Here is a 24,572-nt window from a genome sequence, read left to right as displayed (position 1 = left end):
TTCTACCCCTTTTCTGCCTACGTGGCACTATCTTGTGCCCAATGCTGGGTGATTTTTTTTTCAAGCTAGTGCCACGTAGACCGAAAAGGGGTAGAAAATCACTTATAAAATAAGTTCAGGGGGTATTAGGACCTTAGTATAGTATAAGTGTGTATCTAGAGTTTTGGGTATAGGTTGAGGGGGTACTTGTACATTTTCCCTTATCACAATGTATCTAACTATTTTCATATTTATCTGATATACATGTTTTTGGATATAAAATATGAAATTGATACTTGATACATCAAATTATATATATAAAAGATACATGAAATAATATGATATCATATAAATAGATACATGAAATTAACGTTAGATCATACCAATAGATACATGAGATTAATACGTGATACTTCTATGATACATATGAATATATTTGTATGACACTCATGTATCTAAGTGTTTAGTTGGTCGAATACATTATATATTGGAAATACATACATCAAATTAATAAATTTAATATTTAACAATAGTAAAATGAAACTAATCAAATTACATAACCAAGATATACACGTTTTTGTCTTTTATTAATAATATAATAAAATGAAATTAATTAAACACATATATAATCCTTGGTTGTTCGCCTTATATTAAGGGATTTAATTAATTTAAATTTTAAGAAATTGTCCATGTATTTTGAAAATCCTCAATAACTCCTCTAATTAAGGAAATCCGTTACAATCAATTAATTTCAATAAATAAAATATGCGTCTCAATTTAAATTTAGCATATACATATATCTCGCTGATTCAAGATGAAATATGTTAGAAGAAGTAATATTTGAAACTATCGAAAATCTAAATAATTAAGAACTAAACTAGTAAATTTATGTAGTTTGCCTTTAAAATAAAAGAAGCAAAATATGTTGGATTCGAAAGAATCATGACGTTATTAAAAATTAAGTAAAAGTATACCAAAATATATTACTAATATAATTTGACCAAACGATAACCTACATATAATAAAACTAATATAATATTGAAAACATAAAAACTACTGGGAGAATAATCTCCCCCCTAAACAAGACTCTAAAATGGACGATCTTGTATTTGTAGCAGTGATAGAGCCAAAAATTTCACTAAAGTTATTCAAATTTTAAAAGAGACAATAGATTATTTTAGCAGAGTGAGCACACAAAATATATTTCTTTACTGATAAGTGGATGCACCCAAATTTCAAAATTAAATTACATATCATTAAATAACTAAATCATACGGAAACTTCTTTTTATATGAAACATAAAATAAACTAAGAATGGTATAAATCAAAACTAATGAAGGAAGGTCAACAAAAACAACTTTAGCTACTAGTTGAATATACTCCCTTTAGTTCATATTAAGTGAATTGTTAGAGAGTTTTTTCATGACCCAAATAACTGTCTGCTTCAAAATTCAAGAGAATTGTTGAAACTTTTTTTTCTTCCGTATTTACCTTTTCTTTTAATAACATCTTAACTATTTTACATTTCTAAAAAAGTTGATTTATAAATAATAAAAAAAATATAATAGTGGATGATAATTTTTAATTTTATCTTTAAAAATAATTTCTTGAGAGTGTGTTATATACCTAATAATTCACTTAAAAAAGATCAAAAATATAAAGAAAACAATAAAATCTTAAGTATTAGGTTAATCAAAATTTAAGGTTAATTATTAGATTAATCAAAATTTAAGATTAATTATTAAGTTAATCTAAATTTAATGCTAGAAACATAAAGAAGATAACGAGGCGGCTACTTTGTTTTTTAAAAAGAAATACTCTATTGTGTTAAAAACACAACTAATGAGGATCGAACAACCGACCTCAAAGACCTAAATTAGCATGGTAAAAATATTTTATTAAAAAAAGAAGCTAAAACATAGCATGCTTACTGCAAGCAACCAATCTGTGTTGTTTATAAGGGCGTTCAATTTATTAAATATCTAGATAATATACACCATTTTATTTATATAGACCATATAATTTTTTGACAAAGGATATCAGCTGACCACCCTTACTAGGTTGTAGCTAGCTCTGCCACTGATTTTTTATATGAAAAGTAGGGGTGTTCGTTGTTTGGTTTGGATCGGTTATTGATTAAAATCAAAACAACACTACTAAAAAAAGACCAAAAAGAGACCTAAAAATGGAGACCTCAAAAATAGGTCAATAATAAGAGACCTCATGAGGTCGCTATTTAAATTAATATCTTTTAATTTTTTTTTAATGTAGAAGAGACCTCGTGAGGTCAATTTAATGAATAATTTTTTTTTTTACCTAACTTATTTAAAAAATTTTAATTTTTAATCTAATTCTCATAAAATTGGAGACCTCATGAGGTCTCTTAGACAAAACCAAAAACCTAGCCAAAATTAAAATAACTCTTTCTTCCCTCTCTTAATTTTTTTACACGACTGCGCGCCTCTCTCTCTTTCTCACTGACCTCGTCGACGGCGCGCCTCTCTCTCTCGTCGTCGATCGTCGACCGCCTCTCTCTTTCTCGTCGTCGATCGTCGACCGCCTCTCTCTTTCTCTCTCTCTGTCGACCCTCTCGCATTGCTATCTCTGTCGACCCTCGCTATCTCTGTCGACCCTCGCTCTCTGTCGACCTTCTCGCTCCGCCGCCAGGTCTCGCGCCACCAGCTCGCCAGCCGCCGCCAGTTGCAGCGCCTCAGCAGCAGCACAACGCCTCCATCTCCAGGTAAATATCTTCGCATAGTACAACTACTTATGGTTTCACGTGAATTAGGACTTTTTCTTATTATTTGGACACCACAAGACATTGGGCATCCTAAGAACTTGTGACCAGAAATTGTGACACTTCCAATTGGATTCTTGAAACTAATCATCTGTTCAAAATTAAAAAGAATAATTAGATCGTCGCTTTGAGAATTACTAAAGATATTGTAATTAGAAGTAAGAAGCAATTGAAACTCACATTGTTTACAAAAGGGGTCATAAGACCACATAGTGCTGCATCACAGTGGATGTAAAATCGATCTTGTGAATAGCCACATTCTTTGAGTGTTTCAAGAATAACATCAACATCATCAATAGCTCCTTTGAACGTAGTTCCTATAGTTAAAAGAACCATCAATGGAAAAGACTTAAGATGACTGATTTGATCACATAAAAGAAAAAATGAAAAATGATAAGAGGTTGGAGTATACGTATATACCAATTGTGACATTTATAATAGCTGGTTTGTCCTTATTTTGAAGTAACTTTGCTCTTAAATCTGAATAGTCCATCTCTCCATTTACTGATGTGTTGATTGTTTCTGAATCCATTCTATACATTCTTGCAGCTTTGAATACTGATATAATAATTAGCTTTAAATTTTAGATATAATTATTTGTTAAGCATAAGTACCAACACTAGTTGATCCTATTGATGACAAAATTGATTTTCTTTTGAAAATCAATTTGTGTCCATCTAGTGTTGACACTTAGCTTTAAATTTTAGATATAATTATTTGTTAAGCATAAGTACCAACACTAGTTAATCCTATTGATGACAAAATTGATTTTCTTTTGAAAATCAATTTGTGTCCATCTAGTGTTGACACTTAGCTTTAAGTTTGTAACTATCGTGTTAGTATTAAGTTAAACTAAACTAATTAAACTTAGAAATTTGTTAAGTTAGTTAATAAGTTAAACTTGTTACTATAGTATTAGAATTTATTTAAAACTAGACTAATTAGACTTAGAAATTTGTTAAGTTGGTTAATAAGTTAAATTTGTAACTATTGTGTTAGTGCTTGACAAATTTAATTTATGATTCTTATGTAGATGGATCGTAGTTGGATGTATAATATGACTAATTTTGGTCTAATGGGGCTAAGACCTGAATTTGTAGAAGGTGTCGTTGGTTTTGTGGAGTATGCAAAGACATTAGATCCTTTTCAACGTAGTGGTATGATTAAGTGTCCTTGTAATAAATGTCAATGTTTAAATTATGAAAAACCAGATGCTGTTGAGCTTCATATCTATCGAAATGGGTTTAAAAAAGAATACACTGTGTGGACTAGTCATGGAGAAATTGATAATAACTTTGATGTATTCCAACATTATGTTCCTGGTGAAAGTAGTAGCAATGTGAATTCTAATGCACAAAATTATAGAATTGATGACATGGTTCAAGATGCTTTTGGTGTGCATTCTGATTTTGATTTTGCTAATCAAGGTGAAGAAGCTCCTAATGTTGAATGTAAAATTTTCTTTGAACAATTGGAATCTGCTAGTCGGCCTTTATATGAGGGGAGTCCACACTCACAGTTGTCTATTGCGGTTAGATTATTAAGTATCAAATCAGATTGGAGTGTTCCTCAAGGGGCAATGGACTCTGTGATTGACCTTATTTATGATTTAGTTGACCCAAATCTAGAGATACCTGATAATTTCTATAAGGCAAAGAGGTTGGTATCAAAGTTAGGAATGTCATCGATGATAATTCATTGTTGTGAAAATGGTTGCATGTTATACTATAAGGATGATATTGATCTAGAATCGTGTAAGTTTTGTGAAAAATGTCGTTATAAACAGACAGCTAGTGGGAAGAAAGTTCCTATTAAGGCAATGCATTACTTACCTCTTATACCAAGGTTAAAGAGGTTGTATGCGTCTAATAGATCTGCTCCTCATATGAGATGGCACCGTGAACATAGAAGACCACCTGGAGTTATGTGTCATCCATCCGATGGAGAGGCTTGGAAGCATTTTGATAGAACATATCCACTATTTGCAGCTGAACCACGTAACATTAGATTGGGTTTATGTTCAGATGGATTCACGCCACATTCTGTTTCTGCTGCACCATATTCTTGTTGGCCTGTATTTGTAACACCATATAATCTTCCACCCGAGATGTGTATGACCAGTCCATATATATTTCTCAATTGTGTCATTCCTGGCCCTCGGAATCCAAAAGTATTGATTGATGTATACTTGCAACCTTTGATTGATGAGTTGAAACAATTGTGGGTTCAAGGGGTTGAAACATTTGATGTGTCTCTTAAGCAGAATTTTAATTTGCGGGCTGTCTTAATTGGACTATTAATGATTTTCCAGCGTATGGAATGTTGTCAGGGTGGATGACAGCGGAAAAGTTAGCTTGTCCTTATTGTATGGAAAATACTAAATCATTCACTTTGAAACATGGTCGTAAAAATTCTTGGTTTGACTGTCATCGACAGTTCTTGCCAATGGATCATGAGTTTAGGAGTATGAAAAATGCATTCAGAAAGAATTCTGTTGAACAAGGTTATCCTCCTCCAATCTTAACTGGAGAACAAGTTTGGGAGAGGGTTCAAAACTTTCCAAAGGTCGCAAAAGAACAACCCTATAAATTTGATGGATATGGTGTTGCACATAACTGGACAAAACAAAACATATTCTGGGAGTTACCGTATTGGAAGGACAATCTTCTTCGACATAATCTTGATGTCATGCATATTGAAAAAAATTACTTTGATAATTTATTTAACACAGTAATGGATGTCACTGGCAAGACAAAAGATAGTGTTAAAGCTAGAATGGAATTACCTGAATATTGCAGGCGAAAAGAGTTATGGTTGCAAGAGAAACAGAACAACAAGTTCTTCAAGCCTAAGGCTAGTTATTCATTTACAAGGGATCAAAAGCGTAAAATTTGTGAATGGGTCGAGCAACTTAAGATGCCTGCTGGACATGCTTCAAATTTAGGAAAATGTGTTGATATGGAGCATGGAAAATTACATTGTATGAAAAGTCATGATTGTCATGTCTTTATGGAAACATTACTCCCCGTTGCATTTAGTGGCTTGCCTGATAGAATTTGGAAACCTATGACTGAAATCAGTTTGTTCTTCAAGGACTTGTGTTCTAATACGTTAAGGGAAGACAACCTAGTTCAGATGGATCAGAATATTCCTGTAATTACGAATAAATTGGAGAAGATTCTTCCACCTGGATTTTTCGATGTGATGGAGCATCTTCCTGTACATATAGTGCATGAAGCACGCCTTGGAGGTCCGGTTCAATATAGATGGATGTATCCTTTTGAAAGGTAAATATTTAACTATTAATATTTTTATATTAATATGTTGTTTAAATCAATGATAACAATGTATAATGTAGGACTATTGGAAAGTCTAAACGTGGCATGAAACAAAATCATAGAGTTGAAGGCTCAATGGTTCAATTCCATCTTGGCAGGGAGATAACTAATTTTGGTTCTTATTACTTTAAAAGAAGTGTGTCATGCTTTCAAAATAGACCCAATTGCCATGACGATGGTGGTGAAACTATGAAGCCACTATCAATCTTCAATCAACCAGGCAAAGGTTCAAAAAAACGCACAAGGAGGAATCTTAGTGCCATTGAGTTGCAGTCTGCATCTACACATGTCTTATTGAATTGCCCACAAGTTAAACCATTTGTTGAGTAAGTTTCTGGGTTCTCACTAAAATATGTAATTACAAGACAAAACAATTAACTCAATATCCATCTTGTTTGACAGTTACTTTGTGCATTTATATGGCAATGAAAGAGTATTTGAGAATTTCTCAAAGTGGTTTCAAGATTACGTAAGCCTTATAATATTTTCATAATACTATTATTATTAAATAAATTTATATTTAATTGATGCTAATTTCTTACTTTTTAAATATTTATAGATTTATGACACAAAAAATGGTCAATTTGACCAATTTTTGAAGGAAATTTTCTTGGGGACCCATCAAGACTTATTCAATGAATAAGTATGTTGTTAATGGTTTTAAATTCACTACTGAAGAATACTCCAAATATAAAAAAACTAACAATAGTGGAGTTTGGGTAAAAGGTGGTGATGGAAATCTAGATGGAGTTGATTATTATGGGGTACTCAAGGAGGTTTTGGAAATGGAGTATTCCGGTTGGCCTACAAAAAAAATTATATTATTTAGATGCAAGTGGTTTGATCCAACCCCAAAAGAGGTACGAGAGAAATCAAACAATATAATATCATTGAAGTAAAGCACACAAGGGAATATGAAGCTTATGATCCTTTTATTATTGCACAAAATGTTAAGCAAGTGTACTATGTTCCTTATCCCTTGCGTCCAGATAAAGCTGATTGGTGGGTGGTTATTAAAACCAAACCCATGGGCCGTGTGGAAGTTGAAAACGTGTTGGATGTTGCATACCAAAATGATGATTCATTAATTTTCACCACACCGTCGATATTGAATTAGAAAATGATTTAGAGCATCCTGAACACATATTAGAAGAGGTTGATATGGAAGAAATAACAAATGAAGGGGCAAATGCAACAATTCATGAGGATGAGTTTGAGTATGATGATGAGGATGAAGATGAATATGAGGACGAGGACGAGGATGAGGATGAGGATGAGAATGAGGATGAGGATGAGGATGAGGACGAGGAGGATTAGTAATTACCAATGTATCTCTATATTAATTACCTTGTGTGCCTTTTGTTTTAATTTCAATAACTTCAACTTCATATGTACTCGTGTGCCTTTTGTTGGATGTTGTTTTCGATATTATTTTGTACTTGTGGTTGTGGCTTTATTTTATTTTAAAAAGTGATGAACTGCTAGATAAGCTACTGGATGATGTTTGTCTCTCATATCTTTAATATTTAACAACCTTTGACTTTAATGTTTTTGTTACTAATTAGATGACAGGTAAATGTAAGAATAAAGATATTGATAATGGCCCCAAAAAGAAAAAAAAGAAAGAAGGTATGGTTAGTATACAACAAACAGGTATACATAGAAGATCAGACAACACAACATCTCTCCCACCAAAAGACACTCAGCCACATAGCTATTCTAGGCGGACCGTGCCTCCACGTATTATTCCTCCTTCGACCTATATGCATCCACCACTGGAATATACTCAGCCGCCCCCTCAGGTACCTTTGATGATGACCACATCAGGGAATGCTACCCCACAGGGATACAGTGTTTTGCCTCAAGAGGATAATCGACCAACGTCTAGTGTCTCTCGCACTAATACTCACAACCCTGCAGACTCACAACCATCATCATCATCTGCTTCACAACTTATGATGTCGAGTCTTCGCATTCAAGGTAATAGTTCTGAGCCTAACACTCCTACCACAAATCAGTCAGATACACCTGGTCATGACAATACACAAGTTGGCATGAGGGACATGCATAATAGACTTGTCATTGAGCCTGAAGGCTACACGTAAGTTTTTTTTAAAAATATGGTATGTTTATTATTATATGATTTAATTCTATTTGTTTTAACTTGTAAATGTTAAAACTTTGTATTATAGTTTCAATCCAGATGATGCTGTGGGGATCATTTCTCAGACAATCAAAGAACTCTATAGAGATGCTTATCCTACATGGGGCAAGTTCCCTAGCAATCTCAAGAGACAAATATTTTTGGAGTTCAGGGTATATTCGAATTTATTTGTTTAACACTATTAAAATACTTGTCTTCATTAATACTTATCAAATAAAATAATTTACGCTTTGATTGTAGAAAAAATGTGCTTGGCGTCCGGAACATGAGGCCAAAATTTGTGCAAACTTTCACAAGAAAGCTATGCATACTCTTGCTAGTTTGTTTAATAAAGCTCGTAGAGATAATAGCAAACCTAGCTGGGTTCTATCGGAGGATTGGGCAAAATTACTCGTGCATTGGAAATATGATCCAAGATTTAAGCAGATGAGTGAGATCGGTAAAAAGGCAAGATCATCTACTAAGGGTGGTTCTCTACACACAAGTGGGGCTCAAAGTCAAGGAAGTGTGAGGAGGAAATTGGTGTGTATCATTTTTCTTTGTGTTTATATATTTTATGTATTAATATTTAATTACTCTTGATTATAAGTTTATTATTTTATGTAGGAAAAGGAACTAGGAAGACCGATAACTCAAGCTGAGGCATTTAAGGCAACACACATTAGAAAGAAGAAAAATCCTGAAGATCCAGACGTGTGGGTTGAACCGCGAGCTGAAGTGACCTATGTAAGCCTCTAATTTTAAAAAATAATTACTTATTTTCTAAATTTATATTCTCATATGATAACATTCAATTTAGAATCGATATCTTCAAGCTTTGGAGGATTTACAACAAACTCTGCCTGAAGAAAATCGAGGTATGCCACTTACTCAAGAACAGGATGAGAGAGTTTGGTTAGACTTGACTTGTGGGCCGAGTAGATATGGGTATGCATATGGAATGCCGCATAAAACCTTTCGTGAATTTTCTTCTGAGTTTGAAGGCCTAAATAGTTCAAATCATGATGAATCAATGAAGAAAAATTTGGCTATGGAGAAAAAGATTGTTGAGCTATCTAGCCAAGCCGAAGAATCACGGGCTAGGGAAAGGCGGTTGGAATTACAGTTTGCGGGTCTTAAGGCTCAATTCGATGCATTACTTGCCTCAGGAGGGATTCCCCCTTGTTCTGGTGATGTCACTTTCCCTCCTCGACCTCCTCAATCTCAACCTACTCAATATCCAATGTATGGTCAACAAAGAAATATGACCCATGAGAGTAGTGATGAAGAAAGTGATGATTATGTGGCAAACACACTACCACATTAGTGAATTTTAGACTTGTGATATCTAACTTATGGATTATTTTGTTAACTTTATAATTTTGTGATGTGAATTATTTGTTTTGTGAATACATGATAACGTTGGAATGTATTATATAACTTATGGATATCATGGTTTTTGTTTAATATATAATTATGTTGAAGTGAGTTGCAATTGAGTTGATAAGAGAATATTTAGTAAATGTATTGCTTCAATTGAGTTTTTGAAGCTCTTTGAGTTTGATTTGGTTACTGAATTAAAATGACAGGTGATGAGAAGCCACAGAAATAATAATTTTCTGCCAGTTTTTTTTCCAGAAAAAGAGACCTAATGAGGTCTCTATTTTGCATTAATTTTCCAGATATTTCATAATAGAGACCTCATGAGGTCTCTTTTTTGCATTAATTTTTTCAGATATTTCACATTAGAGACCTCATGAGGTCTCTATTTATCATTTTCTATTTTATAAATGCAGAAGAGAGACCTCATGAGGTCTCCCTTTTGTATTAATTTTTTCAGCTATTTCAAAATGGAGACCTCATCGGGTCTCTAATTAACATTTTATAAATGCAGAAAAGAGACCTCATGAGGTCTCTTTTCTGCATTATATTTTCCGTAAATATCATAATGGAGACCTCGTGAGGTCTCCAAATATAAATGCAGAGAAGAGACCTCATGAGGTCTCTACTTTAAAATAATATAAAATTAAATTAAATAATATCTTAGCGACCTAATGAGGTCTCTTAATTAAAATATAAAATTAAATAATATTATAAAATTGTGACCTCATGAGGTCTATATATAAAAAATATAAAATTAAATTAAATAATACAATAGTAACCTCGTGAGGTCTCTTTTTTGTAAAAAATCAGATTATTTGTTGGTGACCTCGTGAGGTCTCCGTTTGGCGACCTCATGAGGTGTCTGTAAAAAAGTGACCTGCATTTTACTGACCTAGCGTTGCGGTCTCTTTTTAGGTCTCTTTTTTCCGAAAAGAGACCTCGTGAGGTCTCTTTTCTAGGTCTCTTTTTGGCCGTTTTTTAGTAGTGCAAGTCAATCTAGTCGGGTTTTTTAAATATCTAAAATCAAACCAAACCAAAAAAATAACCATCGGTTTGGTTATTGTCGGTTTGATTTGATATCTCTGGTTTATTCGGTTTGAAAGAAATAATTTTTTTGAGGACGTATGTATCTCGATAGACACAAACACCAAGTACATAAACAATCTACGGAAAAGCTAAGTCGGTTCAATCAAGCAATTGAGCAATATTAGAGTTATCATTACATGAACCAAGTGATTCATTTAAGAGAAAGTGAGACTATTTTATGTGAAGTACAGTAGGTAAAGACTAAAATAAATTTTGATGGACTTAGATTTGATATTGTTATACCTGGGCTGAAGTGTTGGGCTTGAGAAAATATTAAAGTTAAAGACTTGAGCTAATTGAAATTTAACAAAACATTTTAAATTTATTTATTAATAATATATAAATAATTATAAAATTTATATATCTAATTTATCGGATCCGTTTGGTTATTTTTATGGTTGTTTTTTAGTAAAATCAAAATCAAACCAAATAGTATCGATTTTTAAAATTTTAAAATCAAACATAACCATACTAAATCAAATATTAAATTTTTTAATCGATTACAATTGATTTGATTGTTAACCATACCCATGAACGACCCTAATAAGAAGGATGGTCTTCGATTGATAGAGTTCTATGATAATACTACTTCAAATTTCTTTTAAAGGACAAAAAAGTCAAATATGATTAAAAAATCAGAACAAAACAGGTCTGTAAGGCATTGCCGGAGAAGTCAAAGATCCCCTTGCATTAAGTCAACTTTAACTCTAGAATCATTGCCCACCTAAGGTAAGAATTGTTTAAGCAACTATAATTGACTAAAACAAGGAGTTTACAACTAAAATGAGCCAAACAAACTTAGCTAAAAATTATAAACACACCACCTACCTTTCAACAGAGAGAGTAACAGATAAGCCACAAAAGTTTACACTGGCTTGTTAGACGATAGTTATGACTTAAAATCGTTGACTTAAATAAAAAATTTTAACATTTTTTCGTCGGATATTTTTTTCCCACTCGATGTACGGTATTTATATTGAAGCCCGACTAAATTCGAATTCACGCTAGGAAATTCCATATTGGGATGTAAAGAGCTCTCTAGAAAAGCGACTCTATACGTAAGGAGGCTCAAACCCGAAACCTCTTGGTTAAGGATGAATGAGTACTACTATTACCATTCCACCACAACCCTTATTGGTAATATTAAAATGAAGCGTGACATGATTGACAATCTAATTTAAAGGAATTACTTTCTGTTTCATTTAGAAAGAAAAAAATGTTTATTTATAGGGACATTATTATTCCACTTTTATCTTTTATTTTATCGAATTTTCTTCAAACTCAAGCAATTTAAAATTTACAAGTACCCTTAATAAATTAAGAGAGTAGTTAAAATTTTATTTCGAAATCATACAAAGAAACTAACTATTACAACAGAAAAAATTCAATATTGTTATGAAATTATATAAACTTAGAAGAAGAAAAAAGTAGGGAGAAGAGAAAAGACTTCTTATTTCTCTTGAAGTATATTCAGGATTCATACATCTTTCACAAATCTTATTTACAATAAAGGAAAATCCTTTATTTATAGAGAAAAACCTTACTTGGTCCCCAAGTAGGATTTCTAACTATATCCTACTAGGACTTCACATAATTAGACATTCACTATAATACAAATTGTTTATAACACTCCCCCTTGAACGTCGATAGATTATGTGCCTCGTTAAAACCTTACTAGATAAAACCCAGTGGAAAAAAATCTAGTGAAGGAAAAAGAGTAAACATATCTAACAATACGCATTATGGATGCCTCATTAAAAACCTTACAAGGAAAATCAAGTGGGACAAAATCTTATGAGGGAAAAAGAGTACACCGCGTATTAACTCCCCCTTATGAGAACATCAATTTAGAGACTAGAATCTTCGTTTTCCAAGCTTGTACACCATCTTCTTGAAAGTTGTAGTTGGTAGAAACTTGGTGAATAAATCAATAATAATATTACTTGAACAGACCTCTTGCATGTTGATATCACCATTCTTGGGAGCTCATGAGTGTAGAAAAACCTTGATGAAATACGTTTTCTTCTATCTACTTTTATGAATCTTTTATTCAGGGTCAAAGATTTCTGCAAGTTCGTTACTTCAACTTCTTTAAGCAAATAATCTATTGCCAAGAGTTTCAATTCTAGTCATTAACTTGTATAATAATACTTGTATATGCTCTATGCATTTTGAATCTATTTAATCCTTATGAGGATGATAAACAAGTTTTCCAAAAACTTGTATATGCTTTAAATTTTGAATCGTTGGATATTTTCATATCAATTTTGTCAAGTAACAACATTCAATATTAGATGTATGACATCTTCTAGTACTTAGATTGCAAGTCAAATAAGATTCACGCTTACCAAGATGCTTTAATAAATATAGAATTCATATCCTCATTATTCTTTTACAATATTTTGCGCTATTGTATCAAAGATATCGTCAACGATATACCATTTTGTATCGATTCACAATACGACAAAACTTATTGAGATCTCATCACTTCATTATTTTTGGGTAGCTACCCCTCTCATGAAGTTTCATAAAGTGTTATGTCGTAGGCTGTCCAAGAGCATATTGTATCCTTATTATGATCATTTTGATTCTTTGATCCTCTCCCTTTTTCAAGGATTATTTTATTTAGAATTGATTAGTCTATCATGCTTTATGCATGTCATAGACTTTATCCTCAAGGGACATTCAATATATGTATTTACAACTCTTGTGTTGCTTCTAGCCTTCCCCTTATGTTAGACAACTAACATATATCTCAATCTTTTGGAGAATCTATCTTTGTGCATTATTTTATATTCATTGATTATATTCCATATATCAAAATAATCAGATGAAAAATATTTGGTCCTTGACCATAAATCGATTGAAAGAAAATCTGATCATAATTTATTGGTTTGATGCATACAATTACTTTTGTATGCGCAATCATATTTCAGATCAACACATGGAGCTTTATTTTTACAAGCAATGATTTCACCGTCTCTGACATTTAATGTCACAACATCTTGAGTATTTATCAATATCATCAAGATAAATTGTCTTGATTACATATCTGAAATTGTGCTCTTAACTCAATTATTTTTGCACAAACAATTTTGTGAATATCAAACTACAGGTTGACAACAAACGCACATGTGATTATCTTATAAATACATCTTTTTATCATGTCACATGATAGGTAAACGGGACCATATTCACCTTTTATACTTTTCAGAATTAAGAGATTTAAGCTCAACATTAGTTGATCCAATGAACTTGTCATGAGAACAAACAACAAAAGAATTCTTGAAGGATCTTCTAGTTTTTCAATCTATGTCCATTACTCAGTATGCATATCTTTGGGATGACCAAATTATTCACGCCAACTAATATAATTATTAGTACTCGTAAACTCCAAGTTTACTACGACATGTGCCTTCTGCTTTAGTAAATTTCTAATTTATTATTACATGAGTAAATTTTAATTTTATTACTCCAAGAGTAATTTTAAGATTTATTTTTTCTCAATTACTTTACCCTTTAGGTGAGTCGTGATCCCATCATTGAATGAACTAATCTGAAGAAAATTGTGCATGCAACATATTATTTGTGCCAACATTTTTGAAAACATCAAGTTGTGAGATAATAATAGGCACACATTAGATCATATAGAAGAAACTTTTATTTGGACTATTAAATATCTAAACAATCCACTAAGTGGATGACTAGGTCCACAAATATCTGTATACGTTCCTAGAACGCAGAGAATTCAATCTCAACTTTCGTTTATGATGGTCTCACAATTAACTTGCCTTGCTAACAAGTAGTACAAGAAAATTCACCATTTAAAAAAAATTTTAGTTTCTTCCATGGATGTTCATTTTAATTTTCCATAATTCTTCTAAACATTATAGACTAACGATGTCCCAGACAATCGTGTCAAACTAAGAAAGTATTGGAATTAATGAACTTTTTATTTATCATATAATGTGCCTCAATTGCACTAATTTTTGTCCAATACAAGCTTGAAGATAAAGTATGAAACTTTTGTATAATACATGTCTTCTTAGAGACATTCTTGGTGATACCACATCATTGATCAAGGTCGCAATCTTTCACATGCCTAGCATGGTGGCTTACACATCATTCCCTTTAGAGAATGTATCCATATTTTAGCATTTATCAGAAATTCTCATTCTTCATGAATGGAACACAAACATGTGAGCTTATCAAATTATGATAGCTTTAGTACCTCATTCCATATTTATGTGCATTATTCAATCAGTTCTCTTCTTTCAAACATATTATGCACTAATACCACATTCACTTTTGTAATAAAGTAAATTTAGTAAATTTCATAACTCTTCATCTAAAACACATTAGTTTTTCTTTAGTCATTATTATATCATCAATATGGTGCATTAAGACACAAATTCAATGTCTTATCCATATAATAGTGTCTTAGGTCATAAATCGACGGGTCTTGAACCCAATATCTTATCATCAAGGTGCATCAGGACTTTAACCCAATGTCTTACCCTCTTTGTGCAATTAGACATAAATCCACCGTCTTATTCTTTTGATGTGTTAAAACTTAAATCTATCGTCTTACTCACAATGAGGCTCAACCTCAAGCCTTCAAAATAATTGTAATTTTACCACTTTTGATGACCATTAATATGATCGTACATTATAATACACACAAAATTGAGATTATTGAATTCTTATAATCCACATTAGTAGTTAATAAATATAGTTTAAGATCACATACCTCATATAAAGGTTGAAAACATACCTTTCACTAAATTGTGCTTATTCAATTATTAAAATAAATTAAGAAATTCTCTTCACAATCGATTAAAATTAAATGTATAAAAAGTCAACAAGTCTCTTTAAATACTTACTTTAGATGGTACCTCCAGATCTGTCACATAAATAATTATAACATAAAGATAAATCATACCTTGAAGATATAAGAATCTTATTGCATAACTTATGCAATATCTCTTTTGCACTTTTCCCGTCTTCTTCATAATTATTTAAAAATAGAACAATCGTGCTGATAACGTGTTATGAAACTATATAAACTTAGAAGAAGAAGAAAGTAGGGACAATAGAAAAGACTTCTTATTTCTCTTGAAGTATATTAAGGATTCATAGATCTTTCACAAATCTTATTTACAATGAAGGAAAACCCTTTATTTATAGAGAAAACCTTACTTGGTCCCCAAGTAGGATTTCTAACCATATCCTACAAGGACTTCACATAATTAGACATTCACTATAATACAAATTGTTTATAACAATATACATATCTTGATAGGATCAGATTTTTTAGTTGTAGTAGCTGCTTCTTTGTCAACACTATTTGTGTTGAATTTCATTCTAACGCCTCTCTTTGTGTGGTCAAATTCCAAAGCTTTATGTCATGTTGGTTATACAGGAGTAAACAATTGTCTTGTAGTTCTCCAATCAAACACCAATTGATTCAACTACACATCATTGTTTTTGACACCTCTAATAAAATTGATTCTATTTTGGGGATGATATTTTTTTTTTTGTTTAAATTCTCAAACTTTAATTTTTGCCCTTAGTACTACTCATTTAATGAAATTGTGAGTTAAAAGTAACCTTATAATTTGCATGACAAAATTCTTTAGAGAATGTTTTCCTAGGGACATAAGTTTTATAATATCTTATTTGCACGCAAGACTTTTAAATAGAGTAACTTTTATCTTGAGACATAACTTGTGTTACTCAACTTATATCTGCGGGCATAGCTTGTGTAGTAAGCTTAATTTCTTTTGTCTTCACATATAACTTGTGTCACTGCACTTACGCCTTGTGCATAAGTTGTGCCCATGATATATTATTAAAAATTTTGGTGTATAATTTGTCACTGAACCTATATCGTGGGGTATAACTTAGTCATCGAACTTATGCCTGACCCATAACTTTAACTCAAACTTGTGAATTTTAATTCTTTCCATTGTTGAGGACATTTTCAACTATATATTTTTGTTTAAAACTTTGAAGAGTAAAAATTAAAGAACATCGATTTTAAGGGGGAATATTGGAGGGACCTCCCTATTTGTGGGGCATTTGTGCCGAATAACCCAAATCACTTTGGACCGCAAAGGTATTGTGGGCTATTGCAGGAAATTTTCTTAGAGAAAATTGTATAAATAACAACCTATTAATTTAAATTAAATACAATAATCATAATTTAATTTAGTTGTAACCCCTAGTAAATAATTGCATTCGTCTCTCTCCCTGAATTTTTCGCTTGTTATTCTCAATTTCTCGCGGTCAGTCTCTCCTTAGCCTCTTTCACTTGATACAACCACAAATGTATAAAATGCGTTTGTGTTTGTATAAAGCGAAAGAAAACTGTATATACAAATATATATATTTTTGTCCGATAGACTTATAATTATACAAATACAGATTTTTCCCTGCCTAGTTTTTTTTTGCCTTTCTCTTTCTCGCTTTATACAAACACAGATTATACAAAGTACAATGTATAGTTTGTGTTATATAAAGCAAGAGAAAGAGAGAGATGTAGATATACAAATGTTTTATTTTGATTCAATTGTATACAAATTTAAATTTTATGCAGATATAATAACAAATAAAATTGACTTGAGAGGCTGCCAACAATTCATACAAACGAGAGACTGTTAGCGATTTATACAAATCTGATGTTCCATAGCAAACCTTATATTTGCTACGGAGCGCAATTATACAAACTATAGTTATAATATACAAATATAATTTTTTATGTTTGCTAAGCCTAACATTTATAATTTTGTAATTAGCACTTTTAGAGCCAATTTTTGCAATTTATAGCTCCATTTTTTTAGGAAAAATTGTAGAAATAACAATTTCAAATTAAATGCTATAACTATAATTTGATTTAATTATAATCCACAACAAATAGCTGTCATTCGCCTCTCTTCCTAGATTTCTCGCTTGCCACTTTTCATTTCTCGCTCACCAGTCTCTCCCCGGCCTCTCTCACTTTATACAAACACAAATGTATAAATTGCGTTTGTGTTTGTATGAAGCGAGAGAAAACTGTATATACAAATACATATATTTTTGTCATATACACTTATAATTATATAAATACAAATCTTCCCCTGTTCAGTTCTCTTTTGCCTTTCTCTCTTACTCAATGCAAACACAGATTATACAAATTACAATGTATAATTTGTGTTGTTATATAAATCGAAAGAGAGAGGTTTGGACATACAAATGTTTTATTTTGATTCAATTGTATTTAAGTTCATATTTTATGTTGATATACAAACACAGTCATTGATACATATACATAATAGTTATATATACACAATTATCTAACCGATATCAATATATAATTGTTGTACTTTTATACAAATGAGAGGCTTGCTAAAGATTTATACAAATATGATGCTCTTGCCAGCGATTTATACAATCTGATGCTCCATAGTGAACATTGTGTTTGCTATAGAGTGAAATTATGCAAACTATAGCTAAAACATATAAATATAATGTTTATCTTTGCTAAACCTAAAATTTACTCTTTTTTGCATTCAAAACGAAGTTGCATTTTCCTTTATGCGTAAATTTTCAAAGTAAACATTGAATGTATGTGTATGTATGTGAAAATATTAGGCATAATACATAAACATCACCCTTAACTGGCGCCAACGGATAACTATGCCCTCCAACTTTGAATGTGCACAAGTAAACCCTTAAACTATTATAAAATTGAACAAGTAGACACAAGTGTCTTACATGACATAATACACGTAAAATGCCATGTAGGATATAAAATTGTCATGTAGGGTGCCATTGAATATATATGTATTATGCCAAAGTATTGATTGTAGATGTGGTTAACTGAATCCAATATTGTATGTTTTAAAGCTATTTGTCTTTTTTTGATTTGTCAAAAATGATAAGTAAGAAAAGAAAATCAAATTAGAAAATTTTTGACAGCTAAATAAGAACGGAGGGAGTATAATGTTGTATTCACATTTAATGTACATAGCTTTACTTATAATCTCAATTGATTATTTGTAAAACTAACCACAAGGTACCAGAGGTGCTAACATTGAAAACCTTTATTTATTTATTTTTAGTGAGATATTAAAAGAGAATGACAAGAACGTCTTAGCACGTATAGAATTATTTTGTTAATATAACTCTTGAGGAATAAATCAACTCAATTTAACTAGTAAATAATAAAGGATAACCTCATATGGAAATCGACGAATAAATAAATTAAAGGTCAGCTAATAAATAAGAGCAACATATGTCGACACTTTTTCGACTAGTAATGTTGTTAAGACTCTTTTTAGCTCTAATTTACTTAATTCTTTCTCCTTTGTTTAGTTTTAATGTCTTAATTATGTCTTCATTTTTTCTTTATCATTAAATACGTGTTCCCGAATATTTATACGATAATTAAGTATGAATGTACCTTTTAATATATTTTTTTTCCATGTTTGACATTCTTTTCTCTTATTTTTTATTTATCGAAGTTGTTTTCTCTCTTTTATTTAGACACTTCATGTGACTAGAGTGATGTTGTGTTGTGAGTTTGACTTTTAAAAAAAGCACTTCAAAAAAGTTTTCATTGGTCATGGCGAAGATGATATTTTGGTACATTCTATTGGTTCTTCCTACTATAGTATTAGGTGAATGTACTTGTGATCCCGAGGATGAAGACAGAAACAAAAGTGAGGCATTCAAGTACAAAATGGCAGCACTCGCTTCCATATTGGTAGCGAGTGCTGTTGGGGTGTGTATTCCTGTTCTGGGCAAGGTGATTCCCGCTTTAAGCCCAGAGAGGAATTTCTTCTTTATAATTAAAGCTTTCGCGGCTGGTGTTATCCTATCAACGGGGTTTATACATGTACTTCCTGATGCATTTGAAAGTTTGACATCGCCGTGTTTGCCAGAACATCCGTGGGGAGATTTCCCTTTTTGTGGATTTGTTGCTATGGTTTCGGCGATGGCAACTTTGATGGTGGATACTTATGCAACGTCTTATTATAATAAGAAGAATTTGAAAAATGGAGTGGTGGGGACTGAGGTTGGAGATGAAGGAGGAGTTGGCCATACTCACTCTCATGCACATGCACATGCACATGGTTCAACAACAATGATGGTTGATTCTAATTCTGAGCTTCTTCGTTATCGTGTGATTTCTCAGGTAATGATTTAAGTTATATATACTGACTAGAACGGACTAATAAATATATGTATTGAATTAACATTTGTGGTGTGGAGAATAGGTTTTGGAATTGGGGATAATAGTGCACTCAGTGATAATAGGAATAGCTTTGGGTGCTTCTGAAAGTCCCAAAACCATAAAGCCTCTTGTTGCTGCTTTGACTTTTCATCAGTTTTTTGAAGGCATGGGACTTGGTGGATGCATTGCTCAGGTAATTATTTTTACTTTACTAATAAAACAATGACTAGTCAATGGTTAGGGTTAATACCTTCTCTATTTGAGGTAATAAAAAATACTTGGGTTATCAGGTTTTGCTAGATTAGTACAATTCGTTTTCATAGTAATTATTATATATGCTCCAAGTGTGTCTAATTGCAAACTCTCATCTCGCGTGATGGAGGTCTCAACGAAAACTTCAATTTTAAGAATCAAATTTACTTTGTTCTTGAAAAAATTAGCAAACAGAATTGTAGACATTTAAGTATTGAAGTTTTGTGGGACTCTATAAGATGAGTTCAATTCAAATTGGGACTCTAGAAGGTGTGTTTAGTTTCAATTCGAATTGTTAGAGGTTGCTCAACCCTAAATCATAGTTTATGTCTATATAAAGGTCTGTTCAGTTTCAATTCGAATTCTTAGATGCCTCAGGTGAACAATATAGAGTTGTATACATTATTAGATGCCTCATGTATTGGTGAACAATGTAGAGTTGTATACATTATTAGCCACGACAAAACTTTAGGCATCGACACATCAACTAATCAATAGAATTAAGAATTTGTTCTTGGATATTCATCTTGCTTATTGAAATTGAGTTACATATAACTTATATTTTAAGTAATCTAATTATGTAAATACGTGGAGAAACAAAAATTAAACTCTAGTTTTGATTTTTTACAGGCAAAATTGAAGTGTCGTGAAATTACAATAATGGCTTTATTTTTCTCCCTCACAACTCCAGTTGGAATAGGAATTGGACTAGGAATAACAAATGTTTACGATGAGAATAGTCCAACGGCTCTTATCGTGCAAGGAATATTTGATTCAGCTTCAGCTGGCATCTTAATTTATATGGCACTCGTTGATTTTTTAGCAGCCGATTTTATGAATCCAAGAATGCAAGGCAATGGAAAGCTTCAATTAGGGGCTAATGTTTCACTTCTTCTTGGTGCTGGACTTATGTCTATGTTAGCCAAATGGGCTTAATTGACTAACACATATTGTTATCAATTTAATGTCTGGATTTGTTTTATTTTTTTTAACATAATCTCTTGATTGATTGCTATACAAGAAGAGAGTGTAAATCATTATGAAGTGATTTTTTTGTCATTGCTTATTGGTTTGTTTGTTTGTTTGGATTGAATATTCTGCTTTCTTTTGTGTGCTTTGTTCTTTTGAATTGAGACCTCTTATTGGATTGTCATGAATAAATTTATTTTCTACAAGAATTCTCCTTCATGTTCTATTTCATGTATAATTTATTTGTAATTCGTATTTTGTATATTATTAATTAAAACAAGAACGAAGTCGCAATAATTGTTTATACATAAAACGTATAGTTACAATTGTACTTGTATACTTGGATAAAGATGACCTTATCGAGTAAACTGGGACAGTGAATAGGGTTATAAAAAAGTTTCAAAATTACGGATAGGTGACTCAAGTTTTAAGTATTGAGTAGGGATAATAAATTTTAAATTAAGAATTAAGGGATTGAATTATTCATCCCTAAGTTTTTTTATTTTACACTTTAGTCCATCTTATTCAAAAACCCTAAATATTCAGAATTTGAGGGGAAAAAAAACTACCAACGACTCACTTTTCTCTTTTTTTTTTCTCTTGCTTGTTATTCATTATTGGGGATCATTGTTGTTGCTCTTCGTCATTCATTATTGCTGCTCTTCTTCTTCATTCATCTTCCCCATCATCATTCTTCTTCTTCTTCTTGTTCATTACTATCTTATTCTGATTGTTCATCACTTTCTTCTTCTTCAGTTGATATTCACATTGTACTGCTGCTTTGAGACCAATTTTCAGTCATATATCATTGAGCATACATTATAGGTGATTTTGGTAAGTAAACTAATGATTTTTACTCTAATTTTCATATTGATAGTTTGAGTGTTTCTTCAAAAATTTAAAGTCGCGTACCCAACAGCTAAATCATCTGCTGTAGCAGATAGATTACTTGTTGGATACATATTACTGTACCATGTCAAGCTGGGACTGAACCAAAAGCTTGTCCCAACAAATAAGTCTATTATTGCAACCGATGAGTCATCTGATGCACCAGATGACTCATTTGTTGCACTAAAGGGCTTACCCGTTGGTTAGATATTATAGTATCGGGAAAGCTGGGAAAAGAACCAAAAGCTTGTCATAATAAATGAGTCATTTACTGCAACATATGAGTCATCTTCTTCACCAGACGACTCATCTGTTACAACAAATGACTTACCCGTTAAATTCATGTTACAATTTAAAATCAAACAAGGACAAAATCAGAAATTTTTTCAAACAAGAAGTGACATATTGCAACAGATGACACATTATATTATATATTGAGTCTCTTGTTGAAGTTTTATATAATTATATATCTTTTTAAGTTTTTTTTTTGGGATAATGCCCAAGTACCCCCTCAACCTATGCCCAAAATCTCAGAGACATACTATACTATACTAAGGTCCTATTACCCCCCTGAACTTATTTTATTAATAATTTTTTTACCCCTTTTTCGACCTACGTGGCACTATCTTGTGGGCCCAACGATGGTTGACTTTTCTTTTTAAACTAGTGCCATGTAGGCTAAAAAAGGGTAGAAAATTACTTATAAAATAAGTTCAGGGGGGTAATAGGACCTTAGTATAGTATAAGTGTGTCTCTGGGATTTCGGGCATAGGTTGAGGGGGTACTTGTGCATTATCCCTTTTTTTTTTGTATAGGTATAATATTATGACCTCAAACATTGTTGAATCCGTGAATGCAATGTTTGAAGTTGAAAGAGAATTTTCTATTGTCGCTTTATTTGATGAAATAAATATGAGATTTGCAAAATTATTTCAAAGAATATCTATTTGGGAAACAAGTTATTGACGCATTAAATAGACTATTACAAGTTTAGTATCAACGGTCATGGTGATGTTGTCACGGTCGATCTTCAAAGAAGAACGTGCATACAGAGTTTATGACTTGGACAAAATACATTCTCCATATGCTATAGCAGCTCTTCGACCCAGTATGGTGCACATTTTGTAAATAAGATCTTTGAGTACTCGTCTTCATATTATTCGGTGGAAAAATACATAATTGCATATTGTGAGGAAAAATCTGGTGCCTCCCGAAGAATCTTCAATTGTTCCTTTGGAGATTTTGGAGAGAGAAATACCTCCTCCATATGTTGATCTAAGTAAACCGGGAAGAAGACAAACGAACAAGAGAAATGGAGTCGGAGAATCATTTTCAACAAGAAAAAATAGGTGTTCAATATGTAAAAATATTGGACACAAGAGAACAACATACCAGGTTCTAAATGCTTAGTAATTATTATGATAGTAAAATAGTTATTTTAAACATAATTATGAATATGATAATTTTAACTCATTTTGGTTAAATATGAATATGCAACAAACTTCGCATATTTTGCATTACATGCATTATCTATTACATTATTTGTTACAATAGATAACTCATATGTTGAAAATAATTAAATAAATATGATCCTCTGTTGCAATAATTATAAAAAATTGTTACAACAAATGTCTAATATGTATTATTTGTTGCAATAGATGACTCATCCATTAAAAATAATCAAGCATATATGTTTAATTATATTTTCAATTTGTTATAGAGTAATTACATGATCAATTGATTATTTTGAAATGAGATACTTCATTAGCCCATAAATAATGATAAATAAAGTTATTTAATCATAATTACCTTTTGATTAATAAGTTCAATTACATTTACAATGTATTGTAGAGTAATTACATGATCAACTAACTGTATTTGTCTTAAATAAAGTGATTAATTAATTTTTTTGAATATGAAATACTTCATTAGCCCATAAAATTAGTGATAAATAAAGTTATTTAATTATAATTAACTTGCAATTATAAGTTAAGTTAAATCTCAATGCATTATTTGTTGCAATAGATAACTCATCTGTTACAACAAATGTCTAGTATGTATTATTTGGTTGCAATAGATGACCCATATATGTCCATTTGTTGCAATGGATGATTCATCTGTTACAACACATATAGGAATTTGTTATAATAAATGCCTAATATGTGTTATTTGTTGCAATAGATGACCTACCCATTAATCAAACATATATGTTCAATTACATTTTCAAAGTATTGTAGAGTAATTACATGATCAATTGATTATATGGATATGAAATACTTCGTTAGTCTATAAATAAAGATAAATAAAGTTATTTAATTATAATTACCTTTTAATCAATAAATTCAATTACATTATCACTGTATTTTAGAGTAATTACATTATCAACTAACTGTATTCGTCTTAAATAAGGTGATCAATTGATTATTCGGAAAAGGGCTTGAAATACCCTCGAAGTATTGGAAATAATTATCCTTCATCCACCTATTGGCTCCAAAATGCCCTTCTCATCTACCTATT

General features: G+C 31.5%; 3 protein-coding genes across 3 annotated transcripts; all 3 read left to right on the top strand.

The window, feature by feature from the left end:
• Nucleotides 1-3,738: 3,738 nt before the first annotated feature.
• Nucleotides 3,739-6,720, top strand: LOC112941880 (uncharacterized). The gene is made up of 2 exons (XM_026032220.2): nt 3,739-6,440; nt 6,517-6,720. The coding sequence occupies exon 1, from the start codon at nt 3,810-3,812 to the stop codon at nt 5,112-5,114; it is 1,305 nt and encodes a 434-aa protein (XP_025888005.2). The 5' UTR covers nt 3,739-3,809; the 3' UTR covers nt 5,115-6,440; nt 6,517-6,720.
• A 9-nt stretch (nt 6,721-6,729) lies between these two features.
• On the top strand, nt 6,730-9,584 carry LOC104648492 (uncharacterized). Its single transcript, XM_069287447.1, has 3 exons — nt 6,730-8,800; nt 8,885-9,004; nt 9,078-9,584. The coding sequence occupies exons 1-3, from the start codon at nt 8,582-8,584 to the stop codon at nt 9,582-9,584; spliced, it is 846 nt and encodes a 281-aa protein (XP_069143548.1). The 5' UTR covers nt 6,730-8,581.
• Nucleotides 9,585-19,228: 9,644 nt separating this feature from the next.
• LOC101248893 (zinc transporter 5-like) lies at nt 19,229-21,376 on the top strand. Its single transcript, XM_004243848.5, has 3 exons — nt 19,229-19,907; nt 19,990-20,139; nt 20,829-21,376. Exons 1-3 carry the CDS (start codon nt 19,335-19,337, stop codon nt 21,132-21,134), a joined length of 1,029 nt encoding a protein of 342 aa, XP_004243896.1. The 5' UTR covers nt 19,229-19,334; the 3' UTR covers nt 21,135-21,376.
• The last annotated feature ends 3,196 nt before the right edge of the window (nt 21,377-24,572 follow it).

The sequence above is a fragment of the Solanum lycopersicum genome, chromosome 7 (assembly GCF_036512215.1).
Source record: "Solanum lycopersicum chromosome 7, SLM_r2.1".
Classification (NCBI taxonomy): Eukaryota; Viridiplantae; Streptophyta; class Magnoliopsida; order Solanales; family Solanaceae; genus Solanum; species Solanum lycopersicum.
This window is presented reverse-complemented; position numbering and strand designations above follow the sequence as displayed.